At 53.0% G+C, this 22,343-nt stretch overlaps 1 protein-coding gene across 1 annotated transcript; it reads right to left on the bottom strand.

The window, feature by feature from the left end:
- Positions 1 to 200: 200 nt before the first annotated feature.
- On the bottom strand, positions 201 to 20,082 carry Faah (fatty acid amide hydrolase). The gene is made up of 15 exons (XM_021659436.2): positions 19,692 to 20,082; positions 11,026 to 11,139; positions 8,778 to 8,912; positions 8,447 to 8,580; positions 8,143 to 8,349; positions 7,868 to 7,908; positions 7,505 to 7,629; positions 6,131 to 6,256; positions 5,619 to 5,716; positions 4,637 to 4,736; positions 4,335 to 4,375; positions 3,570 to 3,609; positions 3,020 to 3,128; positions 2,364 to 2,509; positions 201 to 2,157 (listed from the first exon to the last, which is right to left on the bottom strand). Exons 1-15 carry the CDS (start codon positions 19,884 to 19,886, stop codon positions 2,029 to 2,031), a joined length of 1,740 nt encoding a protein of 579 aa, XP_021515111.1. The 5' UTR covers positions 19,887 to 20,082; the 3' UTR covers positions 201 to 2,028.
- Between the last annotated feature and the right edge of the window lie 2,261 nt (positions 20,083 to 22,343).

Genomic DNA, 22,343 nt, shown 5'->3' with positions numbered 1-22,343 from the left:
AAATCACCTTCAGACACCTCCAGAGCGTGCCCTGCCCCACCCTTCTGCCTCTTATTATCCTAACCCTGTGGCATTTCAAACGCTCTCCTTGAGGCCCTCCGGCCCCTCTTCAGGGCTGTATGGCAGCTGCACCTTGTTACCTCACCTTTCCTTGGGCTGCAAGCCTCCGTTACCACACCAACCTTCTTATTTATTCACACTTATCAGCAGAAAATATTTTATTTATGTACTTGTTTGCATGTCCCCCCTCTGGAAAATGAGTTCCCTAAAAGCAGGGACCTGCCAGCCTTTTGTAAAGTGTCTGGCACACAGGAGCCACTCAATTCGGCAACGGCAGGCAGAGTTTTCCATCCCCACCTTCACCCATCCCCGTCCCCTTTTGCACCAGCCACGTTTACATCAGCTCTGCCATTCCTCAAACACTTGTTCCTCCGCTCCTACTGACAGTGCACTTTCCAGCTTACATGTTACTTCACACGGGAACCCCTGACACACCTGCTCGTGCACACGATTGAGGCCCTGCTTGTCGTCATCATAGCCAGGAACTTCGGTAGAGCATTTTGGATGCATTGTGTGATCCCACAGTTGCTGGCAGGATGGAAAACCATCCAAGCAGGGGCTGTTTCTGTTTGACTGCCCTGAGCACACTGTGGGAGCAATTCAATGTGCTTCCGGGATGGATAGGAGTGGGAGGGCTGAAGGTTGGTGGAAGGGAAGACAGGCAGCCCTCCAGACCAGGAGAAGGCTCCAGGTGGATCACAGACAAGGTGGTATTTATCCTTGTGGTCAGGAAACAAAGTCAAGGAAGTAGGTTAGATAAAGGTAGAAGGTCAGAGACAAGCTGGGAAATTCCTCATTACAGGTAAGAGAAGGAAGTAATCAGGAGGTGCCAGAATGGATAGGCTAGTTAAAAAGTCTGCCATTCCTCCAGCAAGCCTTCACTGGCTGTCCACTAAGTACCAGGCACCATGCTGGGTGCTGGGCATACAAGGATAAACCTTACAGGGCCCAGACCACAAGGGGTCTCACTCACTCAACGTATCTAGGTCACCACTCCAACCTAGATGTAGGAGACTTCGCAAGCCTGGCCGAGACCAGCAAGCCAACAAACACAGACGGGAGACAGATGTGGCTGTGGACATCATGACTTGATTACACAGCTGTCTCTAAGTGTTCCCCAGCAGGTATGCAGCTGGCGTGCCCCTCCTTTGGTCCAGTGTTCAGATTTGTGGACGCACAAGTAGAAGGGGGGTTGCAGAGGGGAGAGGGTGTCACAGATGACTCTAAAAGTTGTCCCATTAGGCTGGGTGTGGTGATGCACAACTTTAATCCCAACACTCAGGAGGCTGAGGCAAGCAGCTTTATGAATTGAAAGCCAGCCCCGTCTACAGAGTGAGGTCCTGGACAGCCAGGGCTACACAGAGAAACCCTGCCTCTAAAACAAATAAATAGAGGACAGAAGCTTCCTGAAGAGAGGTTGATATGTGTGAGGCCCCACAGGACTAAGAAGAGAAGAGGAGGCATGAAAGCAGAGAGATGAGTGTGGGAAGGAAGACCAGGGGCAGAGGCCATCAGAGCTGGACCCAATCCAAAAAAGAAAGGAAGGGCAATCAAGTGCCAAGGACATGACCCTGTGTCCATCTTGTGGGTAATGGCACCAGGGAGCAGAAGAGTGGCATGGCTGCAGCTGGCTCTGGAGTGTCAGGCCAGCCCTGCCAGCAGGCTAATGGAAATACCCAGCAAACACATTGTTTCTTGACTGTTGGTGAGTCTGGGCCCCAAGTCACCCCTGCTGGCTCTCGTGTAAAGTAAGGAATCAGGATGGAAAGGCTGGAGAGGGAAGCAGGGTCCAGACTTGGCTTGGGAGGAGGTGGCCTGCGTATCTGCAGAGCTCGGGGAGGGCGAGCAGACACCTCTTCCCTGTGCTGGGAGTTTCCCCACAGGCGGGGGTAGTATCCTGAACAGATGGGGCTGCAGTGCAGAACACACGGGCCTTGGGTCCTCCGGAGCTGGGTGGGCAGATGACCCTCAGGATGGCCGCTTTTCGGGGGTCATCAGCAGTTCCACCTCCCGCATGAACCGCAGGCACAGCTCTTCCTGCCAGGGTAGAGCCACGCACTGCACAGCCACAGGTAGGCCTACACTGTTCTTCATGGCCTGCGGGGGGGGGGGGGTACAGACATCAGGGTGGGAGAGGTGAAGTGGGACCACAGGGTCAGGAAACATGCACCGTGCTGGGGAGGGCAAGCAGCAGGCACGGGGCTCACGCTAAGGAAGGCTGACGAAGCCTGCAAGTGTGAGGACTCTGTCCTCCACAGCGGCTGGGTCTGAGGCCAGTGAGCTAGGGGATGGGCAGGCTTTACCTTCTTCAGCGTACTGTCCCAGATATCCCCAAAGTAGCCCTGGTAGTGTTCCATCTGGGCATCATCCTCGGAGGTCACAGTGGTGACAGGCACCACCCCCGCAGGGAAGTCCAGGCAGTTGAAGAGCACAGTGTAGCTGATAGCCCCTGAAACACAACACCCGGACTGAGGCAAGACACCTACAGTGTCTTCTCGGGGCCCAAGTTACCCTCACATACACAAAATGGCACCCTGCCTCCACGGCCAGGGGAAGTCCCTCCCCCGGGCCTGAAGTCTGCAGCACAGCACAGGAACCAGCCGGACTTGCTGGTGCCCACTCTGTGCTTCTCCATGTAGTTTTCCTGGATCTGGAATGTTGAGCCTATCTCCTTGGCTTAGCTAAATCCAACCGAGATTCAAACATCATTTGCCCCAAACTGTGGGCTCTGCAAGGAGACCTCCTACATGAGAGTGCTGAGGGCAGGGAACACATTCCCTCCCCTTATCTTCCATCCGGTTAGCCCACAAGATAGTGAGGCCCAAAAGAGCAGGATGCTCCTCTGTGGATGGCGCATTCCCCCAGAACTCCTCCTCTTCTAGCTCCACAGGGCACGGGGCTGAGCTCAGAAGAGGAGGGGTATTCAAGCCCCTCCTGGGGGAGGGGCTGTAGGCCTCACCTGTGGCTCTGCCTGGAGCATTCAAATCCAGTGCAGGGCTCAGCATAGGGGTCAGCAGCACATCCAAGTTCATCGCTTTCCACTGGGCAATCACAGACCTGCGGTACATCTGGAGGGACAAGCAACCCCGGGGGAGATGGACCCAAGGCACCCCAGGATGCCCAGTGGACACTGAGGTGGCTCTGGTCCTAACACTTGCTTCTGGATCGCAGATGAACCACCAAGAGCTGAAAAAGAGCTGCCTCTTGTGGGTATTGTTTCCACCACAGAAAAAAAAATACTTTCTGCCAAAGTAGAGCCACTTGCTAACACAGACATAGATAGTTCTAGAGGAAAAAGAAGGGGCCCAGGACAGGAGCCCTATGCTGATCCAGACTCCAAGGACCGGTACTGGGCAAGTGAACATCACAGAAAGGCCCCAGCCACGATCCCTGGAGAGGAAGGGGTAGCAGGCCACTCTGGGCCCCCATGGGAGTAGTGGCCAGAGAAGCCTGCTGGTAGATGCCCTGAGCAATGGCACCCTCCCCTACTCCCCGGGCTCAGACCTTACCTCAACCTCATGGTGCAGCTCCCACAGCTTTCCAGATGACCTGGGCAGACAGAGGGAGGTCACCAGCCATCACAGGTACAGCCGTCAGCATCAGCCACATCATGCATCCTACCCTCATCATTTCTAGATCTCACTCAACCCCCGGGGGGGCTCTGAGGGAGGAAATCAAGGCTCTGCTGTCCAGATGGGAAAAAAATCCGGGATCTCAGGGGTCTCAGGCTGAGTGGTTTAGTGACTTCCTAGCCGAGCCAGCACTAGACCAAGTCTGATTCCTCGTGACTCTTGAGCTACAAGAGAGAGTGGGACTGTCCAAAGTCCCCACCGCCTGGAGGTGAGAGGTGCCTTATTTCCACAGATGCTGGGAATAAGGTGTCTCATATCCCGCTTCTGAAGATCTGGCCACCAAAGGGCAGGTAGGACTAGGTCCAGACCAGACCCAACAGCTTTTTACCTGTTGCCCCCGGTGCCCACAATCCCCACACCGCCCAAGCTGAGGCCAACTCCTTTCCGGTCTTTTTTCCCCGAGCTTCCCTCGATAGCCTGTCCTGCTCTGCACACAGGCCCTTGTCCTCCAGATGACCCAGAACCCTCCTAAGATGGCTTCAGGGTCCCACCTGACGGTCACAAGTCGACCTCCCTGCCCGGACCACCTCAACCTTAGAAGCTATTTCTCCCAGAGACTTTTTTTTTCTGTCAAAACCATCAGACCAGACGAGCTGGGGAAACACAAAAATGCAGGCATTGGGGTACAGGAAAAGCTCTCACCGTGGACGCATGCTGTTGAGAAAGGCTGCCAGCCGAGGAAACTGCACCAGAGCAGACAGCGGATCAGTGACTGGTCATCTATGACACCCCCTCCAGGTCCTCCCTCCTCCCAGGCCCAGGTCACAGCCCTTTTGACAAACAGGTTTGTTAAAGAACATGGCTGAGAGAAGTCGGGATAAAAGAGATGAGGCGGCCACGCGTGTGCAAACCTGGAGGCCAGGGAGGAAGGAAGAGCCAGAGGCCGTGAGCTATCATAGGATGGGGGCCCAGAGGCTGTGTCCTCACATGCCTGGGACTCTCACCAGAGGCTTCAGCAGGAAGCTCAGCAGTCTTTTAAGCCACGAGGGCAGCTTCAGAACTAAGATCAGGTCCCCCAGGCAGGGATCCACAAAGTCACCTTTGCTGGAAGACAAGAGGCTGGTTAAGACTCTCAGCTCCCGGAGCCTTCCTCCTCCCTGGCGACTCAGCGGTCCTGTCCACCTCCCTCCTCACCCAGCTCCAGTAGCACTGATCTAGCCCCTTCCTTGGCCCCTTTCCAGTGTATGCTTTGTTTCTCCCGCTCACCAGGGTGCCTGGACTCTGCCCCACCCCGACTGCAGATGGGAAGGCAGTGCCCAGAGCCTCCTGAGAACTGAGGGAAATCTCTCCCTAGGCATTTTCAGTTTAGCTCTGATGCCAGAATGGGGATGCAGGATAGGCTGCCCAGGAAGCTTGTTTCTCATGCCTTGAACTCAGAGATCTGGCTGCCTCTGCCTCCCAGGCGCTGAGCAAGCCTTTTAAGTAAGTCTGCTCCACACACCCACTCAGAAAAAGGAAAACAGAGGCTTGGAAGGAAAAAAACGTGGCTCAGGGAAGGCTGGTGTCCAGACCCAACCCCTTCCTTAACAAACAAACAGAGAAGCCCTGCCCATCTGCATCCACAGGAAGAAGGCTCAGAGGGGGCTATGGATCTGGCCACCCCTGCCACGGTCACCTTTCCAAAGTCTCTATGGTGAGGTAGCTCCAGGCTCAACCTGCATAGCCAGTTATCTTATTATTTTATGTGTGTAAGTGTTTGCCTGCACGTATATCTGTGCACCAAGTGTGTGCTTGATGATGCCTGCGGAGGTGAGGAAAGGGCACTGAGCTCCCCTGGAACTGTATTTGCAGACAGCCGTAAGCGGCCACGTGGGTGGCGGGAATCGACCCTCTGGAAGCGCAGCCAGTGCTCTTAGTTGCTGAGCGCAGCCCCTCTGCATGTGTTTCCTGATTCCACCCTAGACCCTGAAGCCCGACAGCACTCACAAGTTCTGGAGGAAAGTGTGGCCACCGTCACTGAACAGCCCACCGGCAGAGAGGACCTCCAGGGCGTAGGGAATGTTGTTTGGCAGGAAGGGAACCAGCTGCAGGGATTGAAGGGCGTAAGGCCCACAGACAGCACAACCGTTGGTGCCAGTAACTCCTACGCTGCCCCGGTGGCCCCCAGGATGATCTGTGTCACGTGACTGACCCATGACCTCATGAGAAGTCGAGAGCCACACCTGAAGCTGTCTCAGAATAACAAAGGAAAGCCACTGGCCCACGTCTCAAGTCCCCGGGAATCCTCTGAGAGCTGTGCGTCAATCACTGCTCGTGGGTGTGAGGCATGAGCTCACACATCTCCCAGCTCAGGCTAAATCCTCCACCCGCCTTTTGCCCCAGTACTCCCCCGGCTCAGCCATCTTTATACTGGTCCCACACAGCAAAACTTCTCATGCTAAGTAACAGGGAACAAAGGGGCCATAGAAGGCTGCCCTGAAGGAGAGCCGATGCCGTACCGTGTGGCCAGCGGCCTCAAGACTCAGCTTGGTCTCCAGCACAGCCCTCCTCATGGCTGGGCTGGGCATGGTATAGTTGTCAGTTTCATAATACCCCACCCGCAGCCGTCTAGAGCTTGTATAGACCTAGAAGGAAACACCAGAAACAGGGGTGGGGGGTGGGGTGGGGAGAATAGTCCACGCAGAACACTTAGAGGCAGAGACCCACTCGGTCCACCTTAGCTATAGGTTCCCAACCGAATCCCTCTAACGCGTTTTCCCGCCTGGACTCTCAGCAGCAGATCGTCAGTACCCTTTCTCAAAATGCCCTCACGGTGACTCAGAGCAGGGATGAGGCAATTCCCAGTGATCCGAAGAGGAAACTGAGGCGACCCGAAGACAGGAGCCCAGCCATGTGTCTTGTCTTCTGAGCAGAGGTTCTGTGACCTGGCCTCACTCCTGTGAGATACTAGTCCAGGCCCCCCACCCCTCTCTCCACTCTGCCCTCTCAGGAGGGGCTCAGGCTACTGTTTGAACCTGTCTGCTGAAGGGAGAAGCCTGCTCCACACAGTCCTTCCCACCCACCCGAACTCCTAAAAGCACCTATGCCACTCCGCCGCCTGGGGACCCTCAGCCCCTTTGAGGCAGCTTCACTGAGAAAGGCCAGAGGCCTGCATGGGAGAAAGACACGCTGGACTCCTGGGAAGTCCTGCTCTTCTGTCTGCATCCGTCCCCGGCGACTACTCCTGAATGCTTTGTACATAAACACAGATAACTGCTATGGCTCTCCTGGTTCCCCATCGGCTCTTCAGTAGGAAGCATCCAAGGACCCCATCTCACCGAGACTCTAACCTCTCGCCTGAAGCTCCTTCTCTTTCTGTAGTCCCACCCCTGACCCAATCCTAGACCAATTCCTGGTTGAAAAGATCCACCTGAAACAGGCCCCGCCCTGCCCTGCCTGCAAGGCTCCACATTCGGGGAGTAAGCTGTTCAGTTCTGTCTCATCAACGGCCTATGGTGGTCATTCATGTTTGGGAAGCCTGCTCTCAGGTCATTCAGCCCACTTGTCAGGTAGCCTGTTTGCCGGGGAGATGGGCGCAAATATTGTAAGAAATGCTGCTGCTTCCTAAGGGCAAACTCAACTAAGGTCCACAAGTTTCTTCCCCAAGGAGTTACTGAGCTGTAAGTGGTCCCTGACAGCGGGGGTGGTGGGGGTATGCTCAGCAGCGCAGCAAAAAAGCCTGAGAAGACGCAAAGGCAGGCGCAGGCGCCACCTGGTGGGCAAGTGTGGAGTAGCAGCTGCCCCAGGCCTACTCTGCCGTGGAGGAGCCTCTAGCCAGTCCAGCCCGTGGGGTTCTAGAGTTCACTCCCTTGCCCATTCCCATCCCCACTCACCTCCTCTCTGAAGGGCAAGGGGGGCACGGTGGGGTCCAGGCGGAACAGGTCCTCACACAGTAGGGCTCTCATGCATAATGCCAGGCTCTCCACATCCCGGGCCATGGGGCCAACAGAAAGCTGCACTGTAGGGAAGGGAAGGGAAGGGAAGGGAAGGAAGAGACTTCTCTTGGCCCCAGTGAGCCGTGGGTCTGAGTAAGGACTGGTCTATGGCTCTGGAGTGACAGCAAGAAAGGGCAGTAGGAATTCAGACCTACAGTGGCCTGGCCATCAGCTACCGCCCACGGGGAAAACAGGGACAGAGGCAAATGAAGATGACCCTCCACCCTCCGGGGCACCGCGAGTACCACAGACCTCACTCACCTGCCAACTGTCCATAGACACAGCCCCTCAGGCCATTCTTGCTGGTCAGAAACACAAGATGTTGGAAAGGCCTGGTGGCCACCCTAGACTCACCCCACACCCACACCGCAGCTCTCTGAAGCCCCGTCGCTGTGTGCATTCGCATGCATGACCGATAATAATTAACCCCCTCCCATGCCCTCACCAAATGCTGGTTAGTGAATCCCTCCTGCGGCCTGGTGGGCTTAAAGGCTGAGCCACAGTCAGAGTCCAAAAGCTCCCTGTACCCGCCATACCTGAGCCGGTTCCCGGTAGGCTTGAGGCCACAGATGCCACAGAAGGCAGAAGGGAAACGGATGCTGCCTCCAATATCAGTGCCCAAACCCAGAAGGGAGCCCCCAGATCCGATGAGGGCCCCCTCGCCCCCTGAGGAGCCACCCGGGCTCTTGGAGGACTTCCATGGGTTTGTAGTCGGGCCAAAGAGGGGGTTACTGCAGTCAAAGCTGGAGGAAGCAGGAAGAGGTCAGCTCGGGTCACACAGCCACGACCGTCCCCTGTCTACGCCCGCCTCACTGGTCAGGCCAGCTCCTCAGGACCAACCTTAACATGGACTGGGGGACATTGGTGTGCACAAAGGGCACAGCCCCCTGCAGCTTCAGCACTTGCACCACGACACAGTCGCACTCCGACGGCACGTTCTCATTCAGACTCAAGCCCAGCGTGGAGTCTTGGCCCTTAGGGGAAGAGATGGGTACACAGAAGACGCCATCAGTGACACAGGAGCCTTCAGCAGCCCAGGGACACTCCCGCCGCCATCACACTGGCAAGACTGAGCCTCCAAGGCCTCTGGACCTGAGATGTCCTTTAAGGCCCCCAGAGCTGGATGTGGAGACAGGAGTGGTGTGGGAGGCTGGGACCAGGCGGGACGTACCTTGTAGCTGAAGCACTCCTTGAGGCTCACAGGGACGCCATAGAGTAGGCCCTGCCTTGGGGCCTGGGGCAGCTGCGTCTCACAGTCAGTCAGGTAGGAGGTCACACAGTTGGTCCCTTTGTTCACTTCCCACGCCTAGGGAAAGGGGAATGGACACAAGGCAGCTTTTTCTCTTTTTTTTAAACTGGCCCTTTCTACATTTCATGTAAGGGGAAGGGTAACCAGGAAAAACATGGCTCCAAGGAGACACAGAGGATGACCTGCAGCAACCACCCCGCTGAGGCTATTTGGCCCCAGCTTCACGCAGACTCTCTTAAAGGCTGAGACTTGGGGCTGGGCCAGGCCCGGGAACAAGATGCTGTCCTCAGGCGTGCACAGCAGAGGGTGAGCTAGGAAGACGGCCACCAGCCACTGCTCCCATACTTCCAAGCCATGTCTCTGGCCAGGAAGATAGACAGGGGCCAGACAGAAGCAGGTCTCCACGCCAGGTCATGCTGGGAGTCAGCTGCACAGTTGGGCTAGACCTGACCCACGTACTCCCTGCTCTGCCCAGTGCCCGGCTTACCCTTGGCCAAGCCGAACCTCCCTTTTCCCTGGGACTTCTGAGCCAAACAGATGATTGACCTCAATAAATAAATAAGGGTTGGACCCACCACCCCCAAGAAATGATATACTGACAGCAGACATCTAGAATTTCCAGGCCCAGGCCCAGGGCCCAGTGGTAAAGGAAGAGACACCTAGGTTCAGCCTCCTGACCCACCCCTGCTCCTGGGAGACAACCGAAGAAAAGAGGAGGTTGTATGGCCACACTCAAAACTGCAGGCGTCAGTCACCAAGCCACCCCAGGCAGGAAGGGAGGAGCGCGTGTGCAACTAAAATGCTCAGTTGTGCACTGGACGTGCAGGGGCCTTTCGGGGCCTTGTTAAGGAAGAGCCAAAGCCTTAGCCACGTCCCTGTGTCTGTCAGTGACTGGCCTGCTTTCTCCCACCCCCTCAGCCTTCATCCCTTCTAACACTATCATTACACACCTCACCCTGACCCTGACACTCACTGATTCAGGGTCACGCTCGCTGTCACCATCGCACTCAGAATGCACGAGCTGTCTTACTCCTTTTTCTTACATATATTCCCTGAGCTGGGGCTCACTGGAGAGATGGCTCAGTGGTTAAGAGCACAGGCTGTTCTTCCAGAGGACCCAGGTTCAATTTCCAGCACCCACACGGTGGCTCACAGCTGTAACTCCAGTTCCAGGGGATCCCGACACCCTCATTTAGACGTACATGCAGGCAAAACACCAATGTGCATAAAAATAAAAATTAAAAATACATATATTCCCTGAGCACTCCTTATGTGAAGGACAGTATGTTTGGTGCTAAGACTTAAAGGGAAATAGAATAACTTCTGGCAGGGCTGGAGAGATGATGGCTTCGTGGTTAAGAGTACTTGCTGCTCGTCCAGAAGACCCTAGTTTGGTTTCCAGCACCCATGTCAGGCAGCTCACAGCCACGTGTAACTCAAGCTCCATGGGATCCCATGCCCTCTTTTGGACTCCAAGAGCACATGTATATACTCTCTCACATACACACAACACACACACATAATTTAAGATTTTAAAAGAATGTTCCCTGACCACAGGACCCGTGCAGAGCCTGAGGAAAGAGTTGAGCCTGCCTATGAGTGGACAAGGAGAGGGAGTCCTGAGCAGGGCAGACACAGGGGAGGTTTTACTGGAATCAGAGGCCTGGGAGGGGAGAGGGGAAGAGAATCCAGGGAATGGGTGCCAGGACAAGGCAAGGCATATCCTGAGCCCAATGTCTCCAACTCTCCGCGGCCTCGTGCCTGGGGATGAGCCGGACCTGAAGCCCTGAGTAGCGCCTGCCAGGAGGCTGCTGCTGCTTACAGAGGGAAAGAGAGGGGTGAAGATCAGGGTGGCTAAAGGTGGGTGGAGAACAGGGGAGAGAATAGAGAGCTACAGAAGGGAACAGAACAAACTGTTGACCAATGGAGGCGGAAGAGAGAAATCTGGGCTGAAAGCCAGGCTTCTAGCTAAGACAACATGCTCAGTGTTCACACACACACACACACACACACACACACACACACACACACTAGTTCCCATTGGCTCCTTCCCTCCCTGGTAGTCCCTGGCACTGTGGTTCTACCACGACCCAGAGAACAACTGAACAACTCCAGGCCAGGTTTTCTCCTCAGCCTGTGAAGAGACTGTCAAGGCTAGCTTAGGGCTTACCTTTCCCAGGTAGGTGAAGAGTACAGCCTCTGGGGACAGTTCTCCTCCCTGTAACTTCTGTACCAGCTGGGGCAGGGGAAGGGCCAGCAGGGCTTCCGAGTCCAGGTCAGGGTTCTGCGGGTGACACCATACTCCATCAGTTCAGTCTCAAAAGCGCGGCTCTCGCCACTCAGTCCTCGGGTAAACAAGCCGGTGCCAGCTGTCGCTTTCGTTAATAGAAGCTTCCACCTGCAGCTCTGACACTAGGAACCAGATCCAATCTTGGCAGGCAAGCCGGGCCAGTGCACGTGCAACCCCCGGAAGTCTGCTGGAGATGGAAGGTGGTTAGGGCTGGGGCGCTGCCTGCACAGACGGCTGCACCCCTGGCTGTGCAGCACAGCCGACACACCTGGCCCCTGCCTGCCAGGCACAGCGCTGGTTGTGTTGTTCCTTTGGGTCCTCACCCCCCCACTTCCCCGCTCACATGGTTACTTTTTTTTTTTCCATTTTCTTTTCTTCTGTTTCTGAGTGTTTCTTACTGTTACATAATGCATTGGGATCATATCCCCAACCCCCATTGCCTCCACACAGCTGTTGACCGTCTTCCCAACTGTCCCTGCTCCTGCTTTCTTCACGGTGTGTGTTTGGTGGTGGTGGTGTGGCTGCTGTGTGTTCGTGACTTTTAACAGCCTTGTTAAAGTACGTATCCAGAAGACGGCACTTTACAGCGTTCCTCCCTTCCTTTGGGTTTATTCTGTTCTGTGTGAGACGGGTCCTCACTATGTAGACCAGGCTGGCCTCACACTCACAGAGACCTGCCTGCCTCTCCCAAGTGCTAGGAGTAAAGATGCGCAAACCAAACCCGGCTGTATTTGTTTCTTGAGAGAAGGTCTCTCGGTTACGACCAGGCCTGGCCTCGAGCTCTCAAGATCTTCCTGACCCAGCCCCGACAGGAGATAGGATTACATGCAGGCTTTTCAACACCAAGCCTATGACCTCCACGTCTTGATTCTCAGCACTCCTGTTGCACAGATTTGGAAACTGAAGCTAAAAGGAAAGAGGTGCTTTGTTCAGGACCAGCAAGGTAAGGAGTGGGGCTGAAAGGAGGCAAGGAGATGAAGCGCATTCGCGGTGGCAGAGCACCTGGCATTGGGTTACAGGGTGGCTCGAAGCCATCTGTAGCTCCAGGTCTAGGAGATCTGATACCCTCTTTTGACCTCTGCAGGCACCAGGCATACGTGTGGTGCACATACACGCGTGCAAGCAAAACACACACGGATATGAAATGCAACAAATCTTTTTTGTGCTCTACCCACTCAGCGCAAGCCACCCACTGCACACAGACCCTGGCAGGGAGGTGCAACCACAAAAAGGTCCCATAATAAGATGCTAAGTGTGTTGGGAGGCAGAGGCAGGCAGATCTCTGTGAGTTCGAGGCCAGCCTGGTCTACAAAGTGAATCCAGGACAGCCCAGGCTACACAGGGAAACCCTGTCTTGAAAAAAAAAGATGGATGCTGAGTGTGTGGCTGAAGACCACATTCAAAGGGGGAATACTGAAGAGCCTGCTCTGCACCTGGCCCTGCAGCAGCAACCAAAAAGCGATGCCCATGTGAGCTTATGTAAGGCAAGGGTGGAGCGGGGAGCGGACAGTCAATGGTGCTGATACTCTTCCATCAAGCTAAAGTCATCTAAGAAGGGGGAGCCTCAGCTGAGGAATGGCCTCCGTCAGATTAGCTTGTGGGCATGTCTGTGGGGAATTACCCAGGGCCAGTGCCATCCCTGGACAGGTGGCCCTCGGTGCTGTGAGAAAGCCAGCTGAGCATGCCACAGGCAGCAAACTAGCAAAATAGTGTTTCCCCAAGGTCTTTGGCTGGATCCTGCCTTCACTTCCCTCAGTGATGGACCAGGACCGGTGAGTTGAAATAAACCCAACTTACTTTCAGCGATGGTGTTTATCACAGCGAGAGAAAACAGACCAAGACGTGATTAGATATGAAGTTCAGATAGAGAGGGTTTGAAAAAGCAGGGCGTGGTCCCTGAGCAGGGTAGGAAAGAATCGAGGAGGGTCCTAAGCCACACCCACCTGCCAGACAACCAAGGTTATCTCTACCTGCAAACACCCTCCTGGGGCCTCCTCAAGGGTATTAGACCAATTAGTGAGTGCTCCTTAGCCCAGTCTCCCTGCGCCTGCAAAGGCCACCAGAGAATCCCTTGTTACCAGATCCACCAACTACTTCACTCTATCTTCCTCCACACCTCATCGAGGTCTTCAGAGGCACCGGACCACACAGCACTCTCTTCGGTTTCTCCCAGAGTCCCCCTGCTCTATATTCATTTAGTCAGTCAGCAAACATATGCAAAGGACTGTGTGAGAGGCCATGCATTTAGAAGTAAACAGGGCAGGCGAGGAGCCTGCATTCAGAAAAGATCAACACCCAAGCCAGTAAACAAGCCACTGGTGGGTAGCTTGTGGTAAGGTGAGGCGGTAGATAGGTGGCCTCAGTGGGCGGGTCTACCTGATGAGGAGACATTTTAGCCATGATCTTGAAGGGTGACAAGGGGAGAGATACAGCCTCCCCCAGGTCTTTTCTCTCTGCAGCCAGAGAAGGCTTGCTCTCCTGGCTTCCACTCCTTTGCCATTTCTGACTCCCTTCGGGTGTTCCACACATCCCATTCTTCCTGATCCTCTGCCAAGCTCCACACAAGGAGATTCACAGCTATTCATGGGGTGACTACCGCCCTTCCTTCCGCAATCACCATCTCCCGAACTTTCAATATGGCTCCCCCTGGGTATGCCCCAGGACCCTCAACCAGGCAGGTGCGCAACCACGCTCAGGTGACCTCATCCTGGCCTTTCTCTTCCTCTCCACTGCACCCACGCAGTCATCAAACCCTCTAGGTAGCTCTGGAAAGTGGACATATTCCGTCCGTCTACCAAGACCCTCATCCTTTCCTCCCCATACTACTGTCTCACCCAAGCCTTTGCCCCTGTGAGCTGTCCTTCCTGCTAGGTCTAAAGTCCAACCTGGCCTTTTCCTCTTAAAATGTCTGAAGGCCATACCTCTTCAGAGTCCAGAGCGTGCTTCTGAAGGTTCTTCTAGTCATGATCTTATCAGACTACCTTTGGATCATCATTCCTTCACACCCAGAACAGAGTCCCACCCCCAACCTGGGAACCTTACATTCTTAATGTCACTTCCCCAGATTTGTTAAATGATGTAACACTTACTTTTATTCCTTTGATACAAGCTACAAAAAAAAAAAGTGGATCCATGATCTCTTTCCAATACATCACATAACTCTAATATATTGTTATATATGTTATAAATATTACATATATTTAAGTCTCTAGGGGGCTGGAGAGATGGCTCAGAGGTTTAGAGCACATTGCTCTTACAGAGGACCCAAGCTTGGCTCCTAGCACCCATAGCCTGTCACTGCAGATCCTCCGGCCTCTGTGGGCACGGCGCTCATGCACATATACCCCATCCAGACACACGCTCAAATGTAATTTAAAAAAATAAAAAATAATAAAAGGGAGGTGGAATAGGGGAGATTCCTGGACCTCCCTGGGCAGACAGTCTTGCTGAATTGGTGATTTCCAGGTACAAGGAGGGACTCTGTCTCAAAAAATAAGGTAGACAGTGTAGAGAAAAAAACATCTGACATCTGGCCTCCACACACGGGAACTCACATGTATATAAATACACATTGAGGTCTGCATACCACAAAGACACACCAAGAAATGTAAAAAGTGAGTCTTTATTCACTCCGTGCAGGCCCTGTCCTGAAAAGAAATCCAAAGTTGACAGTTCCTGATGAACAAGACGAAAGAATATGTGAAAAACCCACACTGTTGCTGTCCACACTCACTTTTTCCCCACAGAACAATCTTACTATGTCTTATCTCTCCTTTCACACAATGAATACCAATTGTGCTTTATATTTTGGGGGGCATGGAGGTTTCCACCTGTAATTCCAGCACTTGGGAGGTGGAGGCAGGAGGGTTGCCATGAATCTGAGGACAGCCTAAGCTACATAGTGAGCTGTTGGCCAACCAGAGCTATAAAGTATCTCAAAAAAAACAAAACGAACAAACAAACAAAGTAAAATAAGGGTCTAAGAATACAGCTGTGTTAGTAAAATGCTTTCCTAATGTTCACAACATACTTGGCTTGATACCCAGCATTGATAACACCAGGCATGGTAGCCTGGCATTTTGGCACACGCCTTGAATCCCAGAACTCTGGAGGCAGAGGCAGAGAGATCTTGAGTTTAAGGCCAGCCTGATCTACACAGTGAGTGTAAGGACCGCAAGGGCTACACAGAGAAACCCTGTACCAAAAAGACAAAACAAAAAAAGAAAACAAACAAACAAACAAACCCAGACAAGGTAAAGGCCAGAGGATCGGAAGTTTAAGGTCATCTTTAATATCTATAGTGAGTTCAGAGTCAGCCTGGAATACATTATATGTTTATTGTTTAATTTTCAAGATGCCTGAAGGTAGAGCAAAGAAAGCCCAAATCAGCACAGTACCCACTATCCTGGGGCAGTTACTGCTGGCAGCTTGCCTGCCACCTCCTCCCTCCTTGCTAAAGATGCCTGCAGAGTCCCTCCCTGCACATGACACCCAGAAGTTATCAGCGGCCCTTCTGGTGGTCTGAATAGGAATGGTCCCCACAGACAGGCACATCTGCGTGTTTGGTCACCGGGGTGTAGCATGTTAGATGCTGTGGCCTTGTTAGGGTAGGAAGTGTGTCACTGGAGGCGGCCTCTGAGGTGTCAGGTGCCCAAGCCCAACGTCTCTCTCATCCTGTTGCCTGCTGACCCAGATGTGGAACTCTCAGCCCCTTCTCCATCACCATGTCTGCCTGTCCATGCTTCCTGCCATGACGACAATGGTCTAAACTTCTGAACCTGGAAGCCAGCCCCAATTAAATTCTTTCCTTTGTCAGAGTTGCTGGGCCTTTAACCCAAGCACTATGGAGACAGAGGCAGGCAGATCTCTGAGTTTGAAGCCATCCTGATCTACAGAGTGAGTTCCAGGCTACACAGAGAAACCCTGTCTCGGTGGGGGGGGGGGGAACAAAACAGTAACAACAACAACAAAAAAGAGTTGCCATGGCCATGGTGTCTCCTCACAGCAATAGAAAGCCTAACTAAGACAACCCCATTCTCATATATATTTCAATCCTTTCCTGTGTCTTTCCTGTTAACAGTTGATGACACAGTTGTTAACAGCTATTTTTAAATCTTCACAGCATCAGGCAATTGAGACATTGTCTCTCTCCCAAATCACCAAAGTAAGTCTATACCCCAAAGAGGCAAGTCTGTGAATATGAGGGAGGTTGGTTTTGCATGGGAAACAGAGGGTCAGTTACTGATAACCTCCAGCTAACTGTCTGGCCACTCAGTATGGAGACATTTTTCAAGAGGGAGCTACTGTACCTATCAACTATTTCTGTCTCTCCAGATGCAAATATTGTTCTAACCTCCTGGGTTGTCTCCTTTTTTGTTGTTGCTTTTCTTTGCATTGTTCTATGTCAAGCTGTCTCCTCCATTTGCCTACGGTGATGGTGGAGGTGTTCTCAATGGTGTAACCATGCTTTCAATTCATCAATGAATCATTTTAAAGGAGAGTGAAAGGGAGGCTTAGAAAAGGCCAGGAGACAGAGCCATGGTGGATCTGGTGAAGGAAGAGTCGTTTGTAGGATGAGTACCAGGAGAATGCATGAGACAGTACAAGACCTCACGTGCAAAGCCTTGAGGCAGGGATCACGTCTTAGGACAGCCCTTCCAGCCTCAATAGTCTGTTTCCGGTGGTTCTTGTCTGCAGTGCAATAGCAACAACAGGGCAGAGGGGGTTAGAGAGATGGCTCAGCGGTTCAGAGTACTGTTTGCTCTTCCAGAGCACCTGGATGCAGCTCCCAGCATCCCACAATGGCGTCTCACAACCACGTGTAACTGCATTCTCAGGGGGATCTGATGCCCTTTGTGCTTTCTGTGGGCACCAGGCATGCACATGGTACACGAAGATACCCGTAGGCAAAACCTTCATACACATAATAAGATAAAGTAGTATTTTTAAAACAACCTCACTCAGGTGCCAGCTGAGGGAAATGGAGGAAAGGTGGTCGCTGGTAAGCTTCCACTGGTGGACGGTAACAAGAACTACACTTCTCCCCTAGGGTTGCTACAGGGTCTGGGACAGTGAACCACTGTGCCAACCACTGTGACTCGGAGGCTCACGTCCTCCGTGGTATCTAGCTTGTGTCTACCTTGGCAGGAAGTTAACTTTGTACAGACTCTATCACAGGGATTAAACGGCTCTGTCCTCCCAGCACACTGGGTCCTACTACCCCAGTGCCCCTTGATATTCAGGGATGGGCTGAGAAAGCATTCGAGGAGAGATTTCGGAGGCTTCAAGCGCCACCTCTCTCTTCCCCAAGGAAGCCTGAGCCCAACAGGAGGGCTCTGAGGGGTGAAGAAGGGAAGAGGCTGAACCCGAGGCTGGGCTGATTTTACCCCAAACCCCTACCTCCTAACCATCCTCCTAACCAAGGTCTACAGAGCTACTGCCATCAAGAATCCTTAGTCAGTTAGATAGGCCACACCTGAAGCCTGAAATGGGAGGGTCTCTTGAGCCGGGCTCTGACTCCACCTGGACAGCAGGCAGGAGGGGTAGTGGGGGAATAATAATGTACAAATGTATTTTCTGTTTGCTAAAAAACACAGAGAAAGACGAATGCAGGAGCACACCCTGTCAGCACCTGGGAGGCTGAGGCAGGACAGCCAGGAGTTCAAAGCCAGACTGGGAAGCGTGAGAGCTTGTCTAAAACACAAAGAAAAAAAGCAAGCAAAACCACCATAGAGGCTCCTTTGGCTTCAGCCCCTGAAACCAGAAAGGTAGTTTCCCTCTCTTGAAAAAGCTGTTTGGTGTCTGAGGCTCGTCTTGGCTCCCAGAAGATATGCAAACAGCATTTTGTATTTTAGAGTCAAAACTTCTGCCCTTAAACATTCTTTGAAAAAATATTCTTGCCAGGTGGTGGTGGCACACACCTTTAATCCCAGTACTCAGAAGGCAGGTGGATCTCTGTGGGTTCGAGGCCAGCCTGGTCTACAGACCGGGAGGTGAAATGCAGGAAGATCCAGCCTTCTCCCAGCCCCCCAGCCCTCCCAGCCAAATGGATTCCTTATGGCTAGGAGTATTCCTTCCAGTAAGCAGGAACTGTGGGCAGATTTCTGCGCCTGCTCCCCAAGCTGTGCTGAAAGCTGGCTGCACAGAAGAACATGGAGGAGCAGCCAAGGCTCGCCAGACCTAGCCCAGGATCTTAATGAGGCTCCTGAGAGGGAACTACCAGAATAACCAAAGAGCCTGTGCTTGGATAGCAGAGGTGGCCAGTGTGGGATTGGAACCTCCCAACCCTAGGAGGAGTCAGCTTTAAATATCTTTTAAACAGCTTTTCAGACATCTTGAGGAGCGGAGGCTTGAACCATATACACCTTTATTTTAATAAAGACATAAAATATACCCTGGACTTGGTGATGGCGGGGAGTAAATTCAAACTATTTCAGCCTGCCACAGTTTTGCCTGCATTCAGGGCCACAGCTGGATATCCAAAGACCAGCCCTCCTAACTTCTCTCCACTGCTGTGAACCAGAGTTTCACAAAGCACTTCATACAGTTCCTGCTCAAAAATCACTCCTTGCAACTGAGCACCTGCAAAATGCAATTTTCACCGAGCCTCTCCCTGAGACTGACCCAGAAACACCTTCCTGACTCCTGCCATCCTCATTTCATGGGATCTCTCCTACCTTCCAGATCCCCAAAATACCCACAGCAACTCTTCCATTCTTCAGCGCACAGACACACCAGACTTCACCGTGTGGGCTTCTGATGGGGGCCAGTGTTTCATACAACCAGAGGGAAAAGGCCCTCTCTTGCAGACACCTTTTCTCCTTGCAACAAACTCTTTCTCTCACACTCCCAGGCGCACCCACTGAAATGTCCCAGGCGGCATGGGGAGAAGGGAAGCCTGCCGCTAAAAGGTTGAGAGGGGTTTGTGAGGTGCTGAGCATGACAGACCCAGCAGGCGGCAGAAACCTTGGACGACTTACACTCTAGAGGGACTTCGACCACTAATTCCCCTGTGCACGTCTATTTTCACCGCTCCCTTAAGACCCCTGTGCACAAATGAGCAAACATGAACTTTAAGCTCTCTGGGTGCCCTAGATTATCAGTGTCCTGAGTCATCACCCCATGATATCAAAGTCCTAAACCCTAGTGTATTCTGTTGATTCTCACGCTAACGGGTTTTTTGGTTTGGTTTGGGGTTCGTTTTGTTTCTGTTTTGGAGTTTTTGTCTTTGTTTTTCTATCGTTTTGATAGTCGGTAATGGAGATTCTCTGGCGCGGTGGGGGGGAAAAGTTCCTCTTTGACCCAGCACAGAGCCCTGCCTCCACCACCTGCCCTGTCCTTTTCTTTTCCGTTTCTCCTTGCGCTGCACCTGGCGCGGACAGAAAACGGAATGCATTAGCTCGGGGAGAGGCGGGGTGTTCCGTTCCGGGGCTCACATCTGCGCAGCCTGCCAGTCGCCCCTCTGGCGTCCAGGCGGCTGGAAGTGCTGCCTTGCCCACGCCGCTCACCCCACGCCAGCCCACCCCAGCCCCGGCGCCGGCCTTCACCTGCAATCGGAAACGCTGCACCGCCTTGTCCATGGTCTCCAGGCCCGCTCGCTGCCTCCGCCGCGCCCTGGCCGCCGCGCCCCGGGCCGTCCGGCGCCCGGTCCATCGCAGGACCACCGCCGCCGACACCAAGCAGCAGGCTAGGGCGACCCCGGAGACCCCAGACAGCGCGGTCCACACTTGGCTAGGCACCATGATCACCGGCAGCGACTGCTTTCGCCGAGAGGAATCAGCACGCGCAACCCAACAGCTCCGCTGCAAAACCCGGCCTGGATCGCGGGCGATTCCTCCAGAGGGAGGGGCAGGCGGCGCCGCGGGTCCGCGGGGAGCGCGCGGTTGCCGGGCAGCGAGGAAAGCTGGCAGCTCCAACGGTCAAGGTCAAGCCTGGCCGCCCGCTGGCCTCGTTCCTGGCATCCCGGCGTTTGGAGGCGGGCAGAGCATCTGAGCTCCGCGTGGGCGCCCTCGGAAGCACCAGGGCGGCCGGTCTCGTTGATCAGACCCTTGGGTGTGTCTCCGCCCAGGCACCCCACAGCTCCAACTCCTTCCCAGAAAACCAAGCCAGGGCCTCCCAGAACAGGCCCACCTGGGCAGGCCCGGTGTGGCGGAACTTACTAACCTCTCCAACATTTCAGCAGCATCTTTCCCGGGAAGCCTAGCGTCGTCGGTGCTATGCAGAGCTAGATGTCCGTTTCACCTGGGCTCAGGGCTGGCTGACTGGGCGTAACCTTGAATCTTTACTTTGGGGTCCCTACATGTGTCTTGTCTTTTTCCTCACCCACTTTACACAGATGGTCCCCACTAGGTCATGCTCTCCCAGGCCAAGACCCCCTGGGATTTCACACCCAGGAAACAACAGCAACTTCATCTGAACTACAGTCCTCTCCAGGGACCTCGTGCCCATCAGTGGAGGGGAGGGCATACATTTGGGCCACGCACACCCTGATTCTGGCTAGATTTGCTCTCACAGAATTTTATGTGATTCAGCTCATTTATCCCCCTAAAAGTCCTATGAGAAAGGCATTCCTGTTTTCACTTTACTAGTGAGAGATGACTTGAAAACAAGAGTTGTTCAACGACCTTTTTGAGTCACACTCTTGGCTGAGTGAAGATTCAGACTCTAGTCTCAGTAACCATTAGGCCGTACTGCCACTGCTGCCTCTGAAAGCGAGACACTGTGAGGTAGAAGAGTATCCCAGAACTCTGAATGGAAACTCTGAGTCCTGGGTGTCTTTACCTCTGAATCTGAGAGGGGTGGTAATTATGGGTTCCACGGGGGACTGTTAGGAGCCTGTGAGGTTTCCTCATTAAAGTTCTATCCCCTGTCACAAGCTAAGCCTCAATCTTTTCCTTTTTTTTTTTTTTTTTTTTTTTTTTTTTGTTTGTTTGTTTAAATGGGGTTAGATACACCTGTCTCTTCCTCTCCCCTGACTGCTGGGATTAAAGTTATGAGCAACCAGACTGGCCTTTGTTTCTTTTCATGACACAGGGAAACTCAATTCCTACATTTTACGTCTTGTTTGCAGAGTAATTTAGCTGGGTATGCTGCTGCATGTCTGCAATCCTCCCCAGCAATACAGACTGAGAGACTGGTCATTTCTGAGGCCTAGGGGTCCAAGTCTGTTGGCCAAGTTTGTTGCCTTAGGGACTCTATTTACAAAGCATTCCTTTGTCTTTGCTGTAATGATGGCTTCTCTAAGCAGTAAATTCCCTGGGGACTTATTAAATTGGATTTACTTTACAAAAGGGGGGGGCGCTATGTAAGAATAGATTTGGAGGCCTAAACAGCAAGCTCTGGGCTGATTAAGTCTCTTGTAAAGGACCTGGTGGGTGGCCTGTGAGAGGTGATCCCCTCCTGATACACTTCACTTTCTGGGATTCTGGGATTCATTCAGTCTTCCACTGACCCCTGCTACTGAATGACAGTCCACTGCTGTGAGTCAGGAAACTGAAATAAATACCAGGCCTGCTAGCAGCCTTGGAAAGCAGGACGCGGCCGCACAGCCTCGTAACCTCAGCACTCAGAAGGCTAACGAGCTTCAAACTCAAGTTCAGCCTGAGCCTAAATATAGCACAGCGCTGTCTCCAAAAGCCCAAAACAAAACAAAACAAAAACCACCCGATTAAAAGAGTCCTGGGTTCTGGGGTTTGGGTTGGAAAGCTAAAAGTTCAGCATACAGAACTCTAGGGTTAGACTGCCTCGTTATCCTGCCTTGTCTGATTTTCTGAGCCTCACGTTTCTTAATTGTAAGAAGGAAGATAGTGCCTCTCAGCACTCTAGAACTTATGTAAGAAATTAGGGGGTGTAACAGAGCCAGTATATTCTAGCATGTTAGCCACCATTGACATCGTTGCTATTATTAGAAAAATAGAGTCCAGGGCTGCAAAGATGGCTCAATAGTTAAGAGCACTTGGCTGCTCCAGAAGTCCTGAGTTCAATTCCCAGCAACCACACTGTGGTTCACAACCATCTGTAATAGGATCTGATGCCCTCTTCTGGTGTGCATGAAGACACTTATATATATAAAATAACGTGAATAAATCTTTAAAAAAGAAAAACAGAATCCTACAGAGGGATTGTCTGGCTCAAACTCAGGAGCCAGACTGCCAGGACCCAGTTCTACAGCTTTCCATGACTAAACCACAGTAGCCTCT

This window comes from Meriones unguiculatus, chromosome 3 (assembly GCF_030254825.1).
Source record: "Meriones unguiculatus strain TT.TT164.6M chromosome 3, Bangor_MerUng_6.1, whole genome shotgun sequence".
NCBI classification, from domain to species: Eukaryota; Metazoa; Chordata; class Mammalia; order Rodentia; family Muridae; genus Meriones; species Meriones unguiculatus.
This window is presented reverse-complemented; position numbering and strand designations above follow the sequence as displayed.

Coding starts and splice junctions, on each gene's coding strand:
- Faah (XM_021659436.2), bottom strand. CDS start 19,886: ATGGTGCCTAGCCAAGTGTGGACCGCGCTGTCTGGGGTCTCCGGGGTC. Junction 11,140..19,691: donor TGCAGCGTTTCCGATTGCAG/GTGAAGGCCGGC, acceptor TGTCACCCGCAG/AACCCTGACCTGGACTCGGA. Junction 3,129..3,569: donor AGCTGCACCATGAGGTTGAG/GTAAGGTCTGAG, acceptor TTGTCCCTCCAG/ATGTACCGCAGGTCTGTGAT.